This window comes from Pelecanus crispus, chromosome 6, assembly GCF_030463565.1.
Source record: "Pelecanus crispus isolate bPelCri1 chromosome 6, bPelCri1.pri, whole genome shotgun sequence".
Taxonomy (NCBI): Eukaryota; Metazoa; Chordata; class Aves; order Pelecaniformes; family Pelecanidae; genus Pelecanus; species Pelecanus crispus.
In genome coordinates, this window is record NC_134648.1 from 29,963,874 (window position 1) to 29,982,764 (window position 18,891).

The 18,891-nt window shown below is 59.0% G+C and overlaps 2 protein-coding genes across 2 annotated transcripts; one reads left to right on the top strand and one right to left on the bottom strand.

Moving 5' to 3' along the window:
- Nucleotides 1-313: 313 nt before the first annotated feature.
- On the top strand, nt 314-8,637 carry CHRM4 (cholinergic receptor muscarinic 4). The gene is made up of 3 exons (XM_075712833.1): nt 314-350; nt 6,566-6,607; nt 7,160-8,637. The coding sequence occupies exons 1-3, from the start codon at nt 332-334 to the stop codon at nt 8,635-8,637; spliced, it is 1,539 nt and encodes a 512-aa protein (XP_075568948.1). The 5' UTR covers nt 314-331.
- A 2,647-nt stretch (nt 8,638-11,284) lies between these two features.
- MDK (midkine) lies at nt 11,285-16,658 on the bottom strand. The gene is made up of 5 exons (XM_075712866.1): nt 16,634-16,658; nt 12,280-12,366; nt 12,021-12,182; nt 11,751-11,912; nt 11,285-11,310 (listed from the first exon to the last, which is right to left on the bottom strand). Exons 1-5 carry the CDS (start codon nt 16,656-16,658, stop codon nt 11,285-11,287), a joined length of 462 nt encoding a protein of 153 aa, XP_075568981.1.
- Nucleotides 16,659-18,891: the final 2,233 nt, after the last annotated feature.

Consider the following 18,891-nt stretch of genomic DNA (forward strand, 5'->3'; position numbering starts at 1 on the left):
GCTGGCTCCTATTAAAGCTTCAGTCCAGGGATATAAAAGAACGTGAGCATCTCTCTGAGGCAGAGAGCATTAATGCAGTAGACAGGAGGGGAAAAGCGTGGCTCTAGCCCAGGATCTGCTGAAAACCAAGCACCTTCTCCGCTCACCGGCGTGGGCTGAGCTCTGCCGCCAGCACAAGAGCTGCAGCCCTGGGGGTGCCAAGGCAGAGGGCACAGAAGGGAGGGGACAGCAGCCCCCCCAGCCCTGCTGTGGGATGCACCCATGGTGAGTCTTCTCCCCCCATGATGTTATCCACCAGAGGTGGCACGGCAGCTGCTGGTGCCTGGGAGCCATGGGCTGGGCACAGTGGGGTAAGGCTGGAGATGGCTTGCATGGTGTTTGCTGGGCACACTCATTATTAGCTTTCCACTGATAGGTTATTTATTGGGCCTAATAATTGGGTGACAGATGGTTAATTAATTGTCAGAGCAGCCAGCATGCTGGAAGGTTATTTATAGGAGTTACTTTTAACCACTTAAACCTGCTTTCTTGCCAATTTGCTTCTTGCCTGGGAGTGCTGGGGGTAGATGGTGTGTGGGCCCTTACAAGCTGCATATGATGCAGGGCACTTTAGGGATAGAGGCCAGCACCGGGGCAGGGGGCGCAGCTCGGGCAGGGGTTGCAGCCATGCCAGCTGTGGGATGCTGATGAGTGTGGGGGCTGGGCGATACTCAGGTGGGCGGCTCGTAAGCCAGGGCTCTGACCTGCAAGCACCTCTCGTGTCGGGGTGCATGCCGCCTTGGACAGGGTGCCTTGGTTTTGCTTTGAAACCCAGCGAGAACCGCCTAGTTACAAGCAGCAGCGAAGGCAGGGAGGCTCCTGGCTTGCTGAAGGCGGGTGGCCAGATTAGGTGACTGCAACGCTCCCTTCTGGCCCCGGACACAGGAAATTTTCAAAACCTGATGCATGAACATGTGCTGAGCGCAGGGGGGTTCTCCAGCCCCCTCACCTCCCCCTGAAGGCTGGCAGCTCCTGTGCTGCTGAGCTCACTGCTTCTCCGGGTCTTCTCTGAAAAGCCGTCAGAGACTCCCAGCTTGTGGGGACAGAGGAATTTGTTTTGCCTCATCAGAACCAGTTGAATTGCAGAGGAAGAGAGAAGATTAAATTATTCAGAGGAAAAATAAAATGCCCAGATCCACCCCATCCATTACTGGCAAGGAGCAATTCCTCTGGTGCGATGGCTCAGATCTCCTCTGGAGCAGGATAAGGATTTCAGGGGCCCATCGGCCCTCGCCGTGCCGGAGGGGTGCCAGTGCTGGAGCCAGGAGGGCAGAGGGAGCCCTGCTATCTTAACACAGCAAATCCCTCTGGCCCCTCGTCTCCTTTCTGTTTTCCTGGTTGATCTATTGCCTTCATCGGCTGCCGATGCGGAGGCACAGGAGCAGCCAGACGCCAGCCCAGCGGAGCTCCCTGACGGGGCAAACCCAGGCTAATCCCCCCAGCAGGCACAAGGCTGCCCTTTATCCTCTCCCCATATATTGCATTTCTAAGGTGCCCGTTCCTGCTATCTAGGAGTTCTATTTTCACACTCTTTGTGGGGTGCGAGTCTGTCAACCAGAACAATCCCTCACTAGCTGTAAACTGGTGCCATGACTCAGGAACTAATTAACGGCTATTAGATAACACAATTAGCACTGCAAACTGTCACCCCTCAGTGGAGTGTCACCCCTTCCCATTGTGTCACAGACATGCAGGAGCCATAAACATAAGTATCTCTTTAGCATCTTCTATCCCTCCGCTCTTTTTTCTCCCTCCCTCCTCTCCCAAGGCCAGTTGTGGCTGTGCTAACTGCCCAGCCCCGCGTCACATCAGTGGTTTGACATGAGGGAACTAATCCCATTAAGATTTTCACCCTCTCGGTGCTTTTAGGAAGGCCAGGACAAGCAGGGGGCCGGCAGCGGGGCAAGAAGAGCTGGCCCAGCTCTTTCCAATGGCAATGCCAGAGCTGATGTGCCCTGGCCCCAGCCCTCTGCACCCAGCTGGAGCAGGGGGTGATGTATGCCTTCCCGTGGGATGTCCCTGCAGTGGAGGGGGCCAGCTTCCCTCCCTCCTGGAGTCAGGCAGCGCCCGGAGCCCAGCACAGTGCACCCAGCCGGGAGCTGGCAGCCACGGCCAACCCATCCCAGCTGGGGTGAGAGCCCCCTGGGCTTGGGGTCTCTTCAGCTTTGCTGTTCCTTTAAAGGGCTGATTGCACCCACGCAGAGCAAAAGCTGTCTCCTCTGGGAGCAGCTCACAACTCGGAAGCCTCTGGGAAAGTAATGGTTTCTCTAATTCCTCTCCTTCCCCTACGAACGTCATCTTCCCCTGTGAATGTCTTCTTCCCCCTGACTGGAACATGGGGCTTGTTTTCTGGTGGCGATGATTGCCAAGCGTGCTGGGTGTGTGCACAGCCCTGCTCGTTCCCAGCGACCTTGCTTGAAGCCGCACATGGACCAGCTATGACTCTGCTCACATCTGCCCTCGCTCCCCCGGCGCTGAGGATGAGGATGGGGCTGGGATGGAGGCAGTGACGGAGCAGGGAAGGGGGCAGATGGCAGTGACGTGAGGGCCAGGGGCCATGGAGGGGCACAGGGAGACTGTGCAGTAGAAGGAGCAGAGGCAGGGGACATTGGGGTAGCAGGGCTGCTTGCTCCAGGAGCTCATCCCAGAGCTCAAGGTGCCACCATCACATGGGCATGTGTACACACCAGCCTCTCCTGCTGCCTTCGCTGCACAGGTGGGCAGGGCAGCTGGCTCCTGCCACGCAGGGAGTGACAGGGAGGGCAGGAGTGAGCAAAACCCTCTGTCCCAGACAGGTTCAGTGCTTGGTCACTAACTGCACGCAGTGGAGCACCTGCCTCTATCTGGCGCAGACTTTTTGGGTACGGGATGACCATCAGCAGTCCGTGATAGGGCTTTCTCCTTTCCTACCTGGCGATGGGCTGCAAGGCACTTTGCAGGGGCTGACAGGCTGGGAAGCCTTGCCGGAGTGACACACAAGGTGTGTGGCAAGGAAATAACAGGAGCTTTCCGCTGTGCGCTTGGATGTCACCCCGTGACCGAGGAGGGGTGGGCAGGACTGGCTTTGCTCTCTTGCTCTGGGGCGGTCTCCTCACCCGACAATGGTGGCACCCATGATCTCAGGCAGCGATGGGGACCCTGCTGTGCCAAGCGCTGCCCAAAATAGGTGGACCCACCCAAATTACAACCATCTCTGCCTGGATCTGCAGCTGCCTGTGCCTCGTGTCTTCATCCATAACATGCAAGATGTTGGGTGGGAAAGGAAAGGCATTTCCCTGCTTTGAAGATATGCTTGCTGAGTGCTGAAGGGGCCACAGAAACCCTTAGACCAAAGATGCTGTTGGTAAGGAGCTGGAGGCTCCTAATGGCTTCAGTGGAGAGGAGAAAACCAGCCATAAATCACTGCCAGAAGTCCTAGGGAGGGTGGAGGCTGGAGATGGAGTTTGCTGTAGCTGGCTGGAAAAAGCAGGTCTGGGAGAGCACCCACTGAGCACTGCAGACAAGGGACAGCATGTGCAGGGAGAAAAGCCAGCTGGTGTTGCATGTAGGGTCCTCAGCTGCAGGAGCCCTTCTGAAGTGGCCTCTGGGCTTTGCCAAGGCTGCATCTCCTCCCTGGCTGTGGTGCCAGCATGGAGGCGGGGGGCAGAGGGGGATGGAGACAGGGAGGGCGATGTGGGATGGGGGGGGGTGTGAGGGGAGGGAGAGGAGAAATGTGCTCTTGGAGGTACAGGAGGAGAGAGATGGGCACCAGGGGGGCATGGGGGAAGCATTTAGTGGGGCGTGGAGAGGTCCTTTGGTGTCTGGGGGCTTCACAGCTTTGGGGGGCAGTGACGCAGCTTGTGTGAGAGTGGAGATGGAGTCGCGCTGGTGAGTTCGTCGCAGCACCGCAGCTCTCCTGTGTGCTCCCTCCATCCTTGGGCACATCCTGGGGTGCAGGCAGAGCTGGGGCTGCCCAAGGGCTGTGCCCCCACCCAGGCCCTCCCCGCACAGCCCAGGTGCCTTCCGTCCCCATGGGCAGTGGGGGGAAACCAGCTTCAGCAGGCTGGAGCTGCTGCTGCTAAAGGGGAGTCCCCCAGGACAGAGCAAGGCAAGTTTATCCCGAGGGGGGCTGGCAAAGCAGCCCAAAGGCAAAAGGCAGGATCTATCCCCAGTGCCTATGCAGGCACGACCCATGGCTTATTCAGCTGCTCTGAGACCTTGCGGATTCATAGCATCCTTGGCCTGCTCCTGGCTCCAGACTGAGCTGCCTGCCCTGCTCAGGGAGGCAAAGGCAGCGCTGGGCTGTCCCGGCGAGCTCAGAGAGGGTGTCCGGGGCAGAAGAGGGGGACAGTGGAATGGGGAGAGCAGAAGGTGGGGCAAGAAAAGATGTCTGACAGGCCGGGGCATGGCAGAAAATAGGGTGTGTGAGGCAAGGATGAGCGGTGTACCTATCTTCTGGCTTGCACAGGTTGTTGTATGCCTGTGTTGTACGTATCTTCACACCCTTAACCATCTTCAGTCTCCCTCCTACCCTCGAACGGGAGATGATTGCTTTATTTTTGCCCTTCAGTGAAGGCTCATTTTCAAAACACCCGTTTAAGTCCTTTGCCCTGAGGCTGCAGCTGCCTCTGTCTCAGCGCACCACTTTCCAGCGTGACCTCTGGGTGGCATCCAAAGACACGCCAGTGGGCTGCGCCGTACAAACGGCTTTATGGAGTGGGACGAGCTGGACTTTTCTTACTTCGGGCAACTGAGAACACAAGCCTCTGTCAAGGCTGATAATTAATTAAATGCACTTAGAGGCTCACAAACTGAAGTGAAAAACTGAAACCCTCATTTAGCAGAGACGAAGGAAAGGTTTCTTTTCAAGATTTTTCAAATTCTTCCTGGAAGAGCTGGGGTAGATGTCTGGTTGATTGCTAGCTTGTCTGATTGGTTTGATTAGCTGTTACAAGAACGACAGCTAAATCTCCCCATCTCATCAAAGTGAAGAATTTAAAACTCATTTCAATTGTACTGAAACCAACGCCCAAACTGCCACTATTATATATCTCTAAGTCATTTTCTACACTTATCACCTCTTCTCGCATCCCTGGCTGGGTGCCCAGAAAGGATGGCAGCAGAAACCACGTTTCTTCTCCCTTGATGCATCCGTTGTGCTTGGAGCTCGGTGCAAAGCTGGGCAGTGCCACTGGGCTTCCTCACCCTGTCAGATTTTAGCATGTAGTATCTGCCGAAGGGTGGTGCTTTCTTTTCAGAGCACTTTGTCTTCGCGGGCCGTGTGTAATAGGCTCAGAGAATAATAGTATGGAGGTATTTCTCTGGCTCTCACCCATTTCTTTCCCCCAAGAGTATAAGACACCCCCAGCTGCTATTGCAGCTGTAGCCTTGCTAATGCAGAAGCTGCCTTAATGGCTGTGTTGGTACTCCAGCTTTAGCATCTCAGCATCCATGCTTCCATTTTCTCACACCTGCATCTCTTTAGAAAGTGTTTATATTAAAACCTTGGCTGTTTGCTGATGGTGCAAGTCTCCTACCCTCACAACAAACAAAAGGCAAGGGCATTTCTTTTAAAAGACTTTAAAAATACGAACCAATGCCAAAGCCTGCCAAAGCCTGTTTTGGAGAGGAGCGCGTTATGGCACCTTTATACATTTAGCAAAATCAACTTCAGGAGTCCCAGGCATTTGGAGCCAGCGCTGTTACCCAAGGCAGCTTGCAGAGCTACTCTGTGCTAAGCACTCCCACCGCATGCACTGGCGTGGATGCCCACCTGCCGTGCTGGGCCCCCCCGGGCTACTAGCAGCAGCGCCCATGGGGCTGGGTGGGGAGCCCGGCAGGACTCCCACCCCGGCAGAGCTGCTAGAGAAGATGCCCTTGCTGGGCTGGTGGGGTGGGTATGCCCCCAGCACCCAGAGTGATAGCCCAGCAGGTTTTGGGGGCCTGGGTGGTGCAGGAGAGGCAGGTTGGGTGAGAAGCTCCTCTATCCAGCCCACCTTTGTTTCTCCTTCCCCTTCCAGGAAACTCCCCTTCATCCCAACACATCAATTTTGGTCCATTGTGGTTTTTTTTTTTTTTTTAAGGTCCAGTCTCCTCTTACCTTGGGGCGTTCACCACAGGCATCTCAGTTTGGATGAAGGCAGTCTTTCTGTCCATAATTCTTGCTGCCTTTCATAAATAGTTCCATATAGCAGGCTGAGATGGCTGGGTTCACCCCATACGTCTCCACAGCAAGTGTGGCTGCAGCTGCAGTGTGATGTGGGACTTGGGGAAGGGGCCAGCATTTCCCAGCATTGCTGGCTGATGGCACTCATGCAGCCCCTTCCCTCTCCTGCGACTATCAGGGCTGGGCTGTGAACCAGGCCAAGTCAAATTATCCGGTTTCAGCCTTGTTTGGGTTGTCAGCATCTGCCTCTGAGCAGTGTCACCCCTTTGTCAAGGCCACCTCTGTTGGAAAGGTTGGTGTCCCCCAGTAAGACATTGTAGGACTCGCACGAACTCCTTAGGGCTGAAGCTGTAATGTAACTTGCTGTTTTCCCTGTCCCAGATTTCATCTTCCAGAAGGATCTGTTTGCTGCCAGAGACACAGGTGAGCTGAGTGGACCATGACATGGGCTTTGTTGGGTAGGCCCCTTTTGGGGAGGTGCTTTGCAGAGGCCAGCGGGACATGCCTGGGGCATACCATAAACCTGTTCTCGTCCCTAGGGCAGGTCACTGTCTCTGTGCTGTGTTGTCCTTGCAGCAAGCACTGTGTATCACCACTCGGCTCTGCAGCCCCCTTCCAGCCCCCTCGGCCTCTCTGTGTGCCTCCCTGGGGCACACTGGGGCTGTGCTCCTGCTGGGAGGTGGTTCCTGGCCCTGCAGAGAAGGGACCATCACCCCCTGGCCAAAGGGCTGTCCCCAGCACTGTCCTGCTCCTCTCCCTGCAGCCCCATGTGTCTTCTCCATTGCTAAATGGGGACACAAAAAGTGCCTTCAAAGAGCTCCTTGGGGAAGGCTGCAATGGCAGAGAGAAACCCAGTAACACCGCGAGATTTTTCAAGCACTAGCTAAGAGCAGTGCTGGCCTGGGAAACTGAGGAGGCAGCAAATGCTGCCAGCAGGTATGATATTCTCCCTTTCTGTCCCCACTCCCCTTGCAGACCCCATGCACAACTTCTCTGCTCAGCCCTGGCAGGCAAAGATGGCCAACCTGACCTATGACAACTTGACCCTGAGCAACCGCTCCGAGGTGGCCATCCAGCCTCCCACCAACTACAAGACGGTGGAGCTGGTTTTTATTGCCACGGTCACCGGCTCGCTCAGCCTCGTCACCGTGGTGGGGAACATCCTGGTGATGCTGTCCATCAAGGTGAACCGCCAGCTCCAGACTGTCAACAACTACTTCCTCTTCAGCTTAGCCTGTGCAGACCTCATCATCGGGGTCTTCTCCATGAACCTCTACACAGTCTACATCATCAAAGGCTACTGGCCGCTGGGGGCTGTGGTGTGCGACCTGTGGCTGGCCCTGGACTATGTGGTGAGCAATGCCTCTGTCATGAACTTACTCATCATCAGCTTTGACCGGTACTTCTGTGTCACCAAGCCCTTGACATACCCAGCCAGGAGGACCACCAAGATGGCAGGGCTAATGATTGCAGCTGCATGGATATTGTCCTTCATTCTCTGGGCCCCTGCCATCTTGTTCTGGCAGTTCATTGTGGGCAAGAGGACAGTCCCTGAGAGGGAATGCTACATCCAGTTCCTCTCCAACCCGGCAGTGACCTTTGGCACGGCCATTGCTGCTTTCTATCTGCCTGTGGTCATCATGACGGTGCTGTACATCCACATTTCCCTGGCCAGCAGGAGCAGGGTGAGGAGGCACAAGCCTGAAAGCAGGAAAGAGAGGAAAGGCAAGTCCCTCAGCTTCTTCAAGGGCCCACTGGTCAAACAGAACAACAACAACTCCCCCAAGAGGGCCGTGGAGGTGAAGGAGGAGGTGAGGAATGGGAAAGTGGATGACCAGCCCTCAGCACAGACAGAGGCCACTGGCCATCCAGAGGAGAAGGAGACTTCCAATGAGTCCAGCACAGTCAGCATGACTCAGACAACAAAAGACAAGCCCACGGCAGAAGTCTTGCCAGTGGGGCAAGGACAGAGCCCATCCCACCCCCGGGTGAACCCATCTTCCAAGTGGTCCAAGATTAAAATTGTCACCAAGCAGACTGGGACCGAATGTGTCACCGCCATCGAGATTGTCCCAGCTAAGGCAGGAGCCTCTGACCACAACTCCCTGGCCAACAGCCGCCCGGCCAACGTTGCCAGGAAGTTTGCCAGCATCGCTAGGAGCCAAGTACGGAAGAAGCGCCAGATGGCAGCCCGGGAGAAGAAAGTCACCCGGACCATATTTGCTATCCTGCTAGCCTTCATACTCACATGGACGCCATACAATGTGATGGTCCTCATTAACACCTTCTGTGAGACCTGCGTACCTGAAACAGTGTGGTCCATTGGCTACTGGCTCTGCTATGTCAACAGCACTATCAACCCAGCCTGCTACGCCCTCTGCAATGCCACTTTCAAGAAAACCTTCAAGCACCTTCTCATGTGCCAGTACAGGAACATTGGCACAGCCAGATAAACTGGCACTCAGGGACCACTTCAGCAACATTATGGAAGCCCTTCCCTTTGCCTCCTTTGCCAGGGTCCTCTGCTCCCCAGTCACAACAGTGCAGACTATGCAGTGATTGCAGATGATGCCCTTCATCCAATGCAGACAAAGGTCCAAGGCACCTCTGAGCTGCAGCTCCTTCCAGTCACCCTGGGCCTGGAGACTAGCCTGGGGAGCCAGCAGGAAAGCCAGAAGCAAGAGGAGGAGATGTGGTCACCAGGAGCCCTCCCCAGCTCCCTGCTCTTGAGAGGTTGGCCAAATGGCATCAGTGTTTGTCCTAAGACTGGATGACTCTTCTCCCCCTGGCTGACACTCTCCAGGGCATCAGAGCTTGTCTGCATGCAGACAGCCTAATGCTGGATGCTTTCAATAGGCTTTTAAACCATTTATTACCCAAAAAAATGAAAAGAAACCGGGGCCAAACCCATTTTGGACCAGGCTGGCTTGGGCATGCTCACAGGACATCCCACTGGCCCAGCCAGGCCCCCTCCAGAGGCAGTCAAGATTGCACCCTAGCAGATGTGGCAAGCTCCTTCCTTTCCCTTGAGAGATGCCATCGTACACGCTCACTCAGGGACCTGGGGGGTGGGGAATTTTTCCCTGGGCTTTGGCTCTGCTCGCCCCTTTGTGCCCTTTCTGCCCTCAGCCAGCAATTGGCTGGACAGAGAGACAAACCAAGACAATCTCACTCCTGGGTGAGGAGCGTGAAACCCAGTCACCTCCTACAACGATAGAAACTAAAACTGCAAAGAAAAGCAGTGGTATGGTGCAGGACTTCTCTCCATGGCCTCGGGGGGACATGGCCCCTGAGAAGTGGGCAGCAGCGACAGTGAAAATAATTGTCCTTGGGAGGGATGGGGGGGGGGGGGGGGGGGGGGGGGGGGGTGTCTCAGAGGGGGTCAGGAAGAGCGTCTGCACCGTGGCTGGGGTGCCCTGTGTCTCATCTGGGCCACGAGCAGGTCCTGCTCTCCCCATAGTGGGTGTGGGAGGCCTGATGCACGGCCCCGGGGGTGGGAGAGGATGACGGTACCCCCCCCCCCCTCCCCCCCCCCCCCCAGCCCCGCTTCTGCCCCGGGTGCAGGGGGATGCCTCAGGGAGGCCAAAAGAGCCGGCTGCTGAGCTTTGTAAATGGACGTAACCCTGTTGTCGGTGTTGTGGTGGAGCCCTCAGCATGCGGGCTTCAGCCAGTGTCTCCAGCCCCCTCCCAGCCCACCTGTGTGCGCAGCCCAGACCACCCCGGGGCTGCTCAGCTTCTCCCAAAGCCTGGTCGCTGCAAGCCTTGGTGGGCACTGCTGGGCACAGCCAAGAGACGGGACGGGGCCACGCTGGCACTGGCAAACTCCGCGTCCGTATGTCCTTCCCGTCCCCACACCGGGGCAATGCTGTGCAACCTGCAGAGAGGCTGCCCCGGCCCAGGCGGGGACCACCCCCCCACCACTGCCTTTAGGATAATTCACGTAGCGGTGCCCAAAATGCCTGGCAGGCTTTTGTTTTGTTTTGTTTTTTTTTTAAACTGTTACAATCATGGCCCAACACACCCCGAGACAAATAAAGACCTCGGATCAGAAACCAATGGCCATGGTGTGAGGAGTGAATGAGTCGTCACCCGCTCGCTCCTCCCCAGTGTCACCCACTGGTGACATTTCCTGCAGCGTGTGGGTGGCAGCCCCATACCTTCTTCTGAGAGCGAGGGGGGCAGCCCGAAGCACTGCCAAGAAGAGGCCGTGAGGTCTGATCCATGCACCTTCTCCAGGACCACGTACAGTGGCACCAAGGCCACTGCCACTGTAGCCAAACAGTGAGTTCACTGCTGCTCCCGGTGGGGTCAGCAAAGCTGGGGTTTGCTGGGGTTTCCAGCACAGCAGCACCTCATGGGGACGACAGGTGGGTTCCAATTTCTTTTTTTTTAGAAGAATTTTATTGGAAAAGAAAACAAACCCCATTTTCCAAAAGAAGTGAGAGCTCCCACCCAGCACTGGTGTTGGCATGTTGAAGGCAGAGGGGCTGCAGCCCTGGCATGGACGCACATGGTTAGAAGTGATGGAGGAGAGGGGACACAGTGGTTCCTAGGGGCGGTGGCTTAGTTTTCCCTGGCTGCTGCAGGGAAGTCGTGCTCCAGCCGAAAGGATGCTGGAAGAAGCCCCTTGAGCTGATAGCAGTCCTCACGCGAGTAAGGTGCATGAGTGATGGGGCTACTTGGGCATTCAACACCCAGCCCTGCCCTCCGGCACCAGTAGCTGGCAGAGGAGCAAGGAGGCTCCTAGGCTTGCCAAAGGATGTGCTAAAGGCAACAACTAATTTGTGCCGGAGCGGGGAAAAATGTGTGTTCCCATCCCAGCTCTCCAGGTGCATCCCAGCGCACTCTGACACCAGCCAAGAGGAGGCAAATGGGCCGCAGCGGCAGGGCAGCAGGCAGGGGGGGCAGCCCCTCCCGTGGGGTGGGTGGGTTTGCTCTTTACAACACTAGCGATTAAAACAAGGCATCTCAGTGAAAGAGGAAGTCATGGAAAGGAGGAAGGAGAGGAGGAGGAAGACTGGAGCATGGGCTGGCTGCAGCTGGGCGTCCAGCCCTGTGGGCACTGTGTCGAGGGGCCGACGAGGGTGCTGGCTTCCCGCTCTAGTCCTTCCCCTTGCCCTTCTTTGCTGCATCCGAGAAGCACAGGAGACAAGAGTTAGTGCACCCACTGGCAGCTCACTGATCCCCCAGGCACTGCCGTGGCAGAAATGTAGCCAGCACGGCCGGCTTGGCACAGCACAGGGGACGCATCCCTGCAGGCAGCCCCCCCCCACCATGCAAAGCCACATTTTGCACCAGACCCACTGAGGCGAGGGGGGGGAATCCCTGTCCCACCGAAGCTGGTGGTGACTTGCAGGGCGAGCAAGGATTTTCCTAGCAGCACCTGCATCCCACCCAGCCAGCAGCTGGACTTTGGGGCTGTCACATGCTGACACAGAGGGAAGAGCATCCTACGTGATCCCACACCACCAGCAAAGCCCAACCCCAACGGGCCAAACTACCCCTGGAGAGCCCTTGCCTGGGGTCCCAGCAGGACCCTTCTGGGGACAGGAGAGGTGGGACTGACCTTTGGATTTTGACTTGATCTTGGAAGAGCAGGGCTTGGTCACATAGACGATCTCCTCGCACTGGGCATTGTACAGGGCTTTCTTCAGGATGCCAGAGCGAGTCTTCACACCTGTCTGAGCGCTACATGCCCCCCAGCTCTCAAATTTGTACTTGCAGTCAGCTGGAAGAGACGGGAGAGGCGTCAGAGCTGGCCAACACATGGTTTGGGCATCAGCCATAGCCACCCAGCCCAGGGTGGTCCCCAGCCACCCCACCACCATGCACCCACCTCCAAACTTCTTCTTCCAGTTGCAGGGGATCTTGCATTTGAGCTTCTTACTCTCATCTTTGCAAGTCCCCTCACGGTAGCCCAGGCCACAGTCCTTGCTGTTGGGGACACAGGGTCCCCAGCGCCAGTCCTCGCACTCAGAGCTATCCTTCTTTGCCTTCTCTGCAAGGGAAGAGGGAGCGGGTGCTCACTGTGGGGGCACAAGAGCACAGCCTGGGCTGCCGCCAGCCCCCGCCCCCCGCCCCAGGCTGCCCCTCACCTTTCTTGTTCTTGCCAGCCTCGGCGGTGGCAGCCAGCAGGATCAGCGCCAGGAGGAGGAGGAGGAGGCCCCGGACCTGCATCCTGCCTGGGGAGGAGGGAGAGGGTGAGGCAGGTGAGGGGTCAGGGCGTGACGTAGCAGCGAGGAGCGGGCATGGTGGGCTGCAAGCAGCCTGCCTGGGAGTGACCACAGCTGCCTCCATTGCACACATGCACCTGCGTGTGTGCATGTGTGTGCGCGCGCATGTGTGGGTGCAGGTGTACACCCCCACACCCTGCTCGTTGCCACCCATTAGACCGTGTGTGTTAATTGCAACAGGAACGTTAATTGTGCATCTCAGCAACTGCCTCTGGCCAGGGAGCTGTTGGGCTGGGGGCTTGTTCCCACCCTGCAGCCTCCCATTGCCCTGCGTGTAGCCAAAATGCTCTCTGCGGGGATCCCTGCACCCTACACAGCAGCCAGGGAAGGCCCTTTGGTTGGGTGCACCCAGCACCAGGCTGCACCAGGGCCTGTGCTGCTCCTGCCTCCCCGAAAGCAAAGCACTCCCTGCCTGCGTGCTGGCAGTGGGGGTCCTGCTCTCCAGTGCCGGTCCCCAGTCCCTACCCCACTATTTCTCCGTGGCTCCTTTATCCAGCACCCAGCAGGCTGCTGCCCCACACTGAAGAGCCCTGTGGCCAGGGGGGTGCAGCTGCCATGGTGCCTTTCCCCGGCTCCAGAGGAATCCAGGGGGAAAAGAAAAAAGCCCAGCAAAAACAAACCCGCTGCCATGAGGGGTCTGAGAGCTAAACTAGCGGATTAAACATCAAAAAAAAGTCCCCACAGCATGGGAGCTCATTGGAGAAATGGAGCGGGAGAGCTGCGCCCACTGCTGGCACCACGGCTGCCAGCACAGCACCCGTGCATGCTGGGGGGGAGCGTGCATGCGTGTGCATGCACCTGGGAGCAGGTCAGGGATGAGGGTGCACCCACACAAGGGTGCAGCTCCTGGGGCCCTGCCCACCCCACCACGGTGGCCTTGGCTCAGGCGACGGCTCCCCTCCGGCTGCCACCACAAGCCTCTGTGGGACACTGCTGCCAACACTGGCAACTCTGCTATGCAGAGCTGGTGTCTCAAGTCTGGTGGCCCCTTCCCCGCTCCCCCAATGCCCTGCTCTTTAGGATGACACCCATATCTGCATGACAGCAGCCAGCCAGCAAATACATTGCACCTGCCCTGGCTCCGTGATGGGCTTGGCAGGACTGGGATGGAGAGATCAGGATGCACCACGTGTCCCAGGGGAAAGCAGTGCAGTGAAGAGCCCGGGGTCAGCGTTTGCTCCCTGCCCCCAGGCTCCCCAGGCAGCATGCCAGAGAGAGCAGCTCCCCGCATTATTCAGGCTCCAGCACACTCACCTTTCATGCGTCCGCTACCGCGAAGCTGCTGGCTTCACTCTGCATTGAACTGTCACAGGGAATTACACAGCCCGGCTGGCTGAAGGCACAGTCAAAGGGGTGAGAGCTGCCTGCTCCCTTGCCCAGCCTGGCTGGGAGCCATCCTGCCGAGTATGGCATGGCTCAGCCCCGTTCCCACCCAGGTGCCTTCAGAGGGGGCACGAGCTCAGCCCGGAGGGCCCAGTTACAGAGAGCAAGGCTGCGGTAAGCTGAGTTGCTGGCACTCCTGCCCCACTTTCTCAGAGCAACACCTCTGACACCCACACTATTCACAGCATCCCCCTGATTTCAGGTGCTCTGTAAACTTCTTCCAGCCTTTGCCGTGGAGTATTTCCCTCTGCTCCTGAACTGCCTCCCAGCCTGGCACCTTCCAGCTCAGCTCCTGCGGATGCAGCCCCTGAGCGCCCAGGGCAGACAGCCCCGGCTGCCATGCTCACCCCTGCCTTGCCTGCAGGCATGGATGCCTGCCACTCCCCACGGCATGGGCACCGTGGGGCCCCTGCCCGCATGTACACAGGGTTGGGGGTGGGGGGTCTGCGGGTCAGTCCAGCTACAGCCCCAGGGACTCCTGGATCCGCTCCCAGGCTCTGCCCAGCACACCACGTCCCCCAGGCAAAGTTCTGCAGGGACCCTCAGCCAGGGCTCATCCTAAAGCATTCATAAGGGGAAGGGAGTGCAGTTTTCCAACTGGCTTTCCAAACAGCCTGAACCTTTCTTTGCGGTCAAACAAGAGGTGTTCCCACTCGGGCTTCCAGTGCCTTCAGGCATGTTTGCGCAGCCCAGCTCCTCCTGCATCCCTGCAAGGCCCTGGCTCCTCTCCTGCTCAGATCCCGGCTAGCTCTCACACTGCGTGGGTCTCTCCCAGGAACGGGCTGCATGAGCGGAGCAACCTGGAGCCTGGACACACCATGGCAGTCCCTGTTTCCCCTTCCCCTCCCTCCTCTAGCTGCCCTGGGTTTGAATAATTTAGGATCAGCGCTGTAAAAAAAAAAAAAAAATTGCCAGGTGATGCTGAGGCAGAGCCCAAACACCCACCGCTGCAATGGGAGAGCCTGGACCCCTCTCCGGACGCTGCTCAGGGCCAGGCAGTGCCACCAGCAAGTGCTTCTCCTAGCGCGGGCCACACCATCCTCCCCAGCTCCTGTCCCCTCGCTGCCACCCCGATGCTCTCTTGGGAGCAGGGCGGCTGCCGGGCTGTCAGCCCCCTTGCAGCCCCTCTTCCAGCAGCGGGACCTCTCGGCTCGGCTCAAATTGCAGCTGGCTCTGGCAGAGGTGGGCGCAGGACTGCTGCCCTCCCTCCGCAGGCTGAGCTGCTCCCCAGTCTCCAGGCAGGGAGCTCAGCGCTTGGGGAGCCCAGCACTCGGGGGGCTTGGGGTACCCAGCCAGCAGGAATTTGCCTTCTGCCAGGAGAGGGGAAACTGAGGTTTTCCCTGTGAGCCAAGGTGTTAGCATGACCAGGAGGCTCTGCTGGAGGTACTGGAAGGGAGCAGAGCTGCGGGGGCTGTGGGGCTTTCCAGCAGACAGCTTCACCTTCCCCTCGAAGCGAGGACAAGGTGCTGCAGGGGGAAAGGGTTTGCTCTGCGTTCTGCCTGTGCACGGTGGGGCAGGGAGGGGAGCAGGCAGGGCCCTTCCACGCTTCTACCCTCCGCTCCCTCCCCAGGGCAGATGCTGCGCCGTGACCCCAGTACAGCCCCCTCCCCTTCGGCCGGTCTCCCCCTCGCCCCCCGGAGGGGCTGGTTGTGGCCAGGTCCTGCTGAGGGGCAGCTCCCCGGGCTCCTGCCGGAGCAGCTCCCACCACCTGAGCCGGTGTGGGGTGCCCCCAAGGAGGGGGGGGGGGGCGGCTAAGACCCCTGGCCCCGGCCTCAACCCCTGCCTGCTCTCCAGGAGCGCTGCCTCCCTCCAAACCCCCCTCCTGCACCTCCAGCCCTCCAGGCACTTCCCTGGCTCCTCGCAGGCGAGCCCGCACCCGGGGGGCTGCCGCCCCCGGGACCCCTGCCCCAATCGCCCTTCCTGCAGCTCCTCCCCAGCCAGGGCCATGTCCCCCACCCCGGCAAAGCCCCTTCCCCCGCCGGGGAGCCCTCAGCCCGCATTACCGCTGCCTCCCCGGGCAGGCGGCGGGGGAGGTGGCCGCTCGCCTTGCCGGAGGCGCCCATCCCCGTGGCGTCGGGCGGGCGGCGCCGCCGCCCGCGGAGGCTTGCGGCGGGGTGTAGGGGTGTCCGCCCCCGAGCACCGGGGGCGGGGGGGGGGGGGTGCACTCACCTGCGGAGCGGTGCGGAGCGGTGCGGAGCGGTGCGGGGCTGCTGCCTTTGTGTGGCGGCCGCGTGCGGAGCCCCCGCGAAGCGCACAGCGGCCCCTGACGTCGGGCTCGGCTGGCAGCAAAAAAGTGGTTTTTTTAGCCCAAAACTTTTCGCAAGCTCCTCCTCTGCCCCCCCCACCCCCCCCACCCCCCCGCGCCCCGGCCAGGCACAAAGGCAGGCCGGCGGAGGGGCGGCCCTGGGGGGCAGGCTGGCCCCCCCGGCTGGCGGGGAGCGCTGGGCCGGCGGCGGGCACGGTTCAGCCGGCGAGGGTGCTGGGCTGCCCGGCACGGCGGAGGGGCCTGAGGGGTCAGGCCCCAGCGGAGCACGTCCCCGTGTGTCCCCTGCCTTGGGCGGGCTGGCTCACCTTGCTCCGGGCTCTGCAGCGCGGTCCCGAAGGAGCCGGGAGGGTTCAGCTGACTGCACGCCCCGGCATCGCAGGGTGGCTGAAGGGGTGCAAGCTGAACCCCTGCCCGGGCTCCCCTGGGGCCTGCCGCTCTGAGACCCACTGGAAGATGGCCTCTGGGGCACCCCTGGGGCTAGATGGAGTGAAGGGAACCACCCCGTGTCTCCACCGGCTCCATGGATGCTTCCTTCCCCATCAGGGCCGCTGGCACTGATGGACCGACCTTCCGCAGTCTCTGCCCTTCTCATCCTTCTCTGCTTGCTCCGTGCCTCCTGGGAGGGCACGGGGAGGGGGTACCTGAAGCAGCACACCACTTCCATGCTGACCCAGGCCTCTCCCCAGCCCCGTCCCTCGAGACCTGCCTGTCCCCGGCTCAGACACGCTGCAGCCCTTCTCCTTGGACCAAACAGCGATATGAGATCAGACTGCTGGTTGGGGGTGAAAGGACCTTGCAGATGTGACTGCTCCCTTCCCCCCCCATCCACCCCCTTTTCTCAGGAGGTGAGGAGAGGCAGGGGCCAAGCCAACTCTCTTCTGGAGTTACCAGCCAGAAAGGCGAGCGTCATGCCAAAAGTATGGGGCTGTGGTGGGGAACGGAGCCATTTTTCCACCCCTTGCCCTGGAAGAAGGCTGCCGAGAGCAGGGCCACCACAGGTAGGGTGGGGGTGGGAGGGGGGCTGGTTTTTATGAGCTGCTTCACAACCAGGGATCACTTTCCAAGAGATTCCCGCATTTAACTCATACCATGCTGGCCATTTCCTGAACATCTGCAGAGGTTTTGAGGAGGGCTGGCAACTGTGGGAGCACGTCATCTCCCTTGCCTGGTGCAGACACAGCAACGGGCGCTGCTCCGGGTGGCGAGGGGTCCGGACATGCCAGGCTGTACCGTTGAGCACAGGGTGCAGAAATAGGTCATTACAGCTGGACAGGTACCAAAGCCAGGAGTCCCCCCAGCCCCCCCACTGCTGGGCCTTTAAACCAAAGCTGAAAAAAGCTGTGGAGACAAACTTCACGGTCAAAAAGAAGGGGAAGGGCCTAGGTGTCCTGCTTTTGGCTGTGGTTCAGGGGCATCAAGTTTGCAAGTCAGAGTTAGGGGACTGCAATGAGCAACCGGGGCCTGGTGCAGTGAAAGAGCTGGGTGTGGGGCAAGCACTGCTGCTTTTGCTTTTCTTCAGCCATTGGGCTAGGTGATCTCTCAAGGTCCCTTCCTACCCAAAGCATTCTATGATTCTATGATCTCTGGCCAGGAGCCAGAGAGCCGGCTGGGGTCCCCAGGGCAGAGCAGCCCAAGATACATTGAAGCCCTGTGCAAATTTTCACTCCTTCCTCCGTTTCCAGCCATTCCCATTGCTCTCCTGTTGCCTCCTTGGGCTGGGGACCGGGAGACAGGTGCTGGCTGCGTGGGAGGGCAGAGATGTATTGGTGCACACCACCCTCAGCAGTAGCTGTGCTTGGTCCCTTCGGGCCCTTTCTGAGGGATGCAGAGCGGGAAACAGCTCCTTCCCCAGCTCAAACAAGTAGCAGAAGGCTGTGTTTGCAGAAAGGGGCCTCATACCGAAGGAAGGAGGGAGTGTGACCAACCCAGGTGTGTTTCCCTGCAATTGCTTAACTCGAGCTTTTTACCTCTAAAAACGTCGCAAGATAATTCATGGCGTGTCAGCTCCACATTTTCCATCTCCAGTCGAAGCCTGGAACATGGGGCACTGTTACTGCATGGTGTGCCAGTGCCAGCACAGGGACACAGCTGCGCACGGGGAGGGGACACGACACATTTTCCATGTTCAGACTTGCGGAGGCAGACGTGTGGCAGGTAGTCATTAACACAGCTGCTGTCACCCCAGCTCTGTTTAGTTGGGGCTGGGTTTGCACAGCCTTCCCCAGCCTGTACGTGTACCCCCTATGCATACACCCCCAGGTGCGTTTCCATCCCACGGAGGCCAGACAGACCTCCGGACCTCCAACACCCGGCTGCAAGAGAGAAATGAGGGATGCTGAGGCCCTTCAGAGAGAAGGACAGGGTTCTCCCCTGAAGGTAGACTGCCCCTTTCCTAACACCCCTCATCACAGCAATCGCATTTGGGAACATTTCTCTCCCCCACCATAAATTTGACACCGGGTGGCTGGAAAACTCTCATTGCCATGGTTACTGACAGTCCTCGCCGCCGAGACGTGGGCCAAGTGCCAACGCGCAGGGGTCTGGGCACTGAAGCGGAGCGGGCCCCCTCCTCGCAGTCACACGTCTGCCTGGTCCCTGGGCTGCTGCCCAGGGAGGCTGGGACAATTTGGTGTGCCTTACACCCGCGACAGACCCCCACTGTTAGCTCTGGGCAGGAGCTGAAAGGCTGAAGGCGATGAAAAGGAGGCGCAGGGGGTGGAAGGGACAGCTCAGCCGGGGAAGGAGCCTGCTTCTCTGGGCGGAGAGCGGGCGGCAGGAGCGACAGGCAGGCTGCCAAGCTGCCCTCAGGAATCCGAGTTTAAGGT

Coding starts and splice junctions, on each gene's coding strand:
- CHRM4 (XM_075712833.1), top strand. Junction 6,608..7,159: donor GTTTGCTGCCAGAGACACAG/GTGAGCTGAGTG, acceptor CTCCCCTTGCAG/ACCCCATGCACAACTTCTCT.
- MDK (XM_075712866.1), bottom strand. CDS start 16,658: ATGAGAAGGGCAGAGACTGCGGAAG. Junction 12,183..12,279: donor GGCTGGCAAGAACAAGAAAG/GTGAGGGGCAGC, acceptor CTTCCCTTGCAG/AGAAGGCAAAGAAGGATAGC. Junction 11,311..11,750: donor GATCAAGTCAAAATCCAAAG/GTCAGTCCCACC, acceptor TCTCGGATGCAG/CAAAGAAGGGCAAGGGGAAG.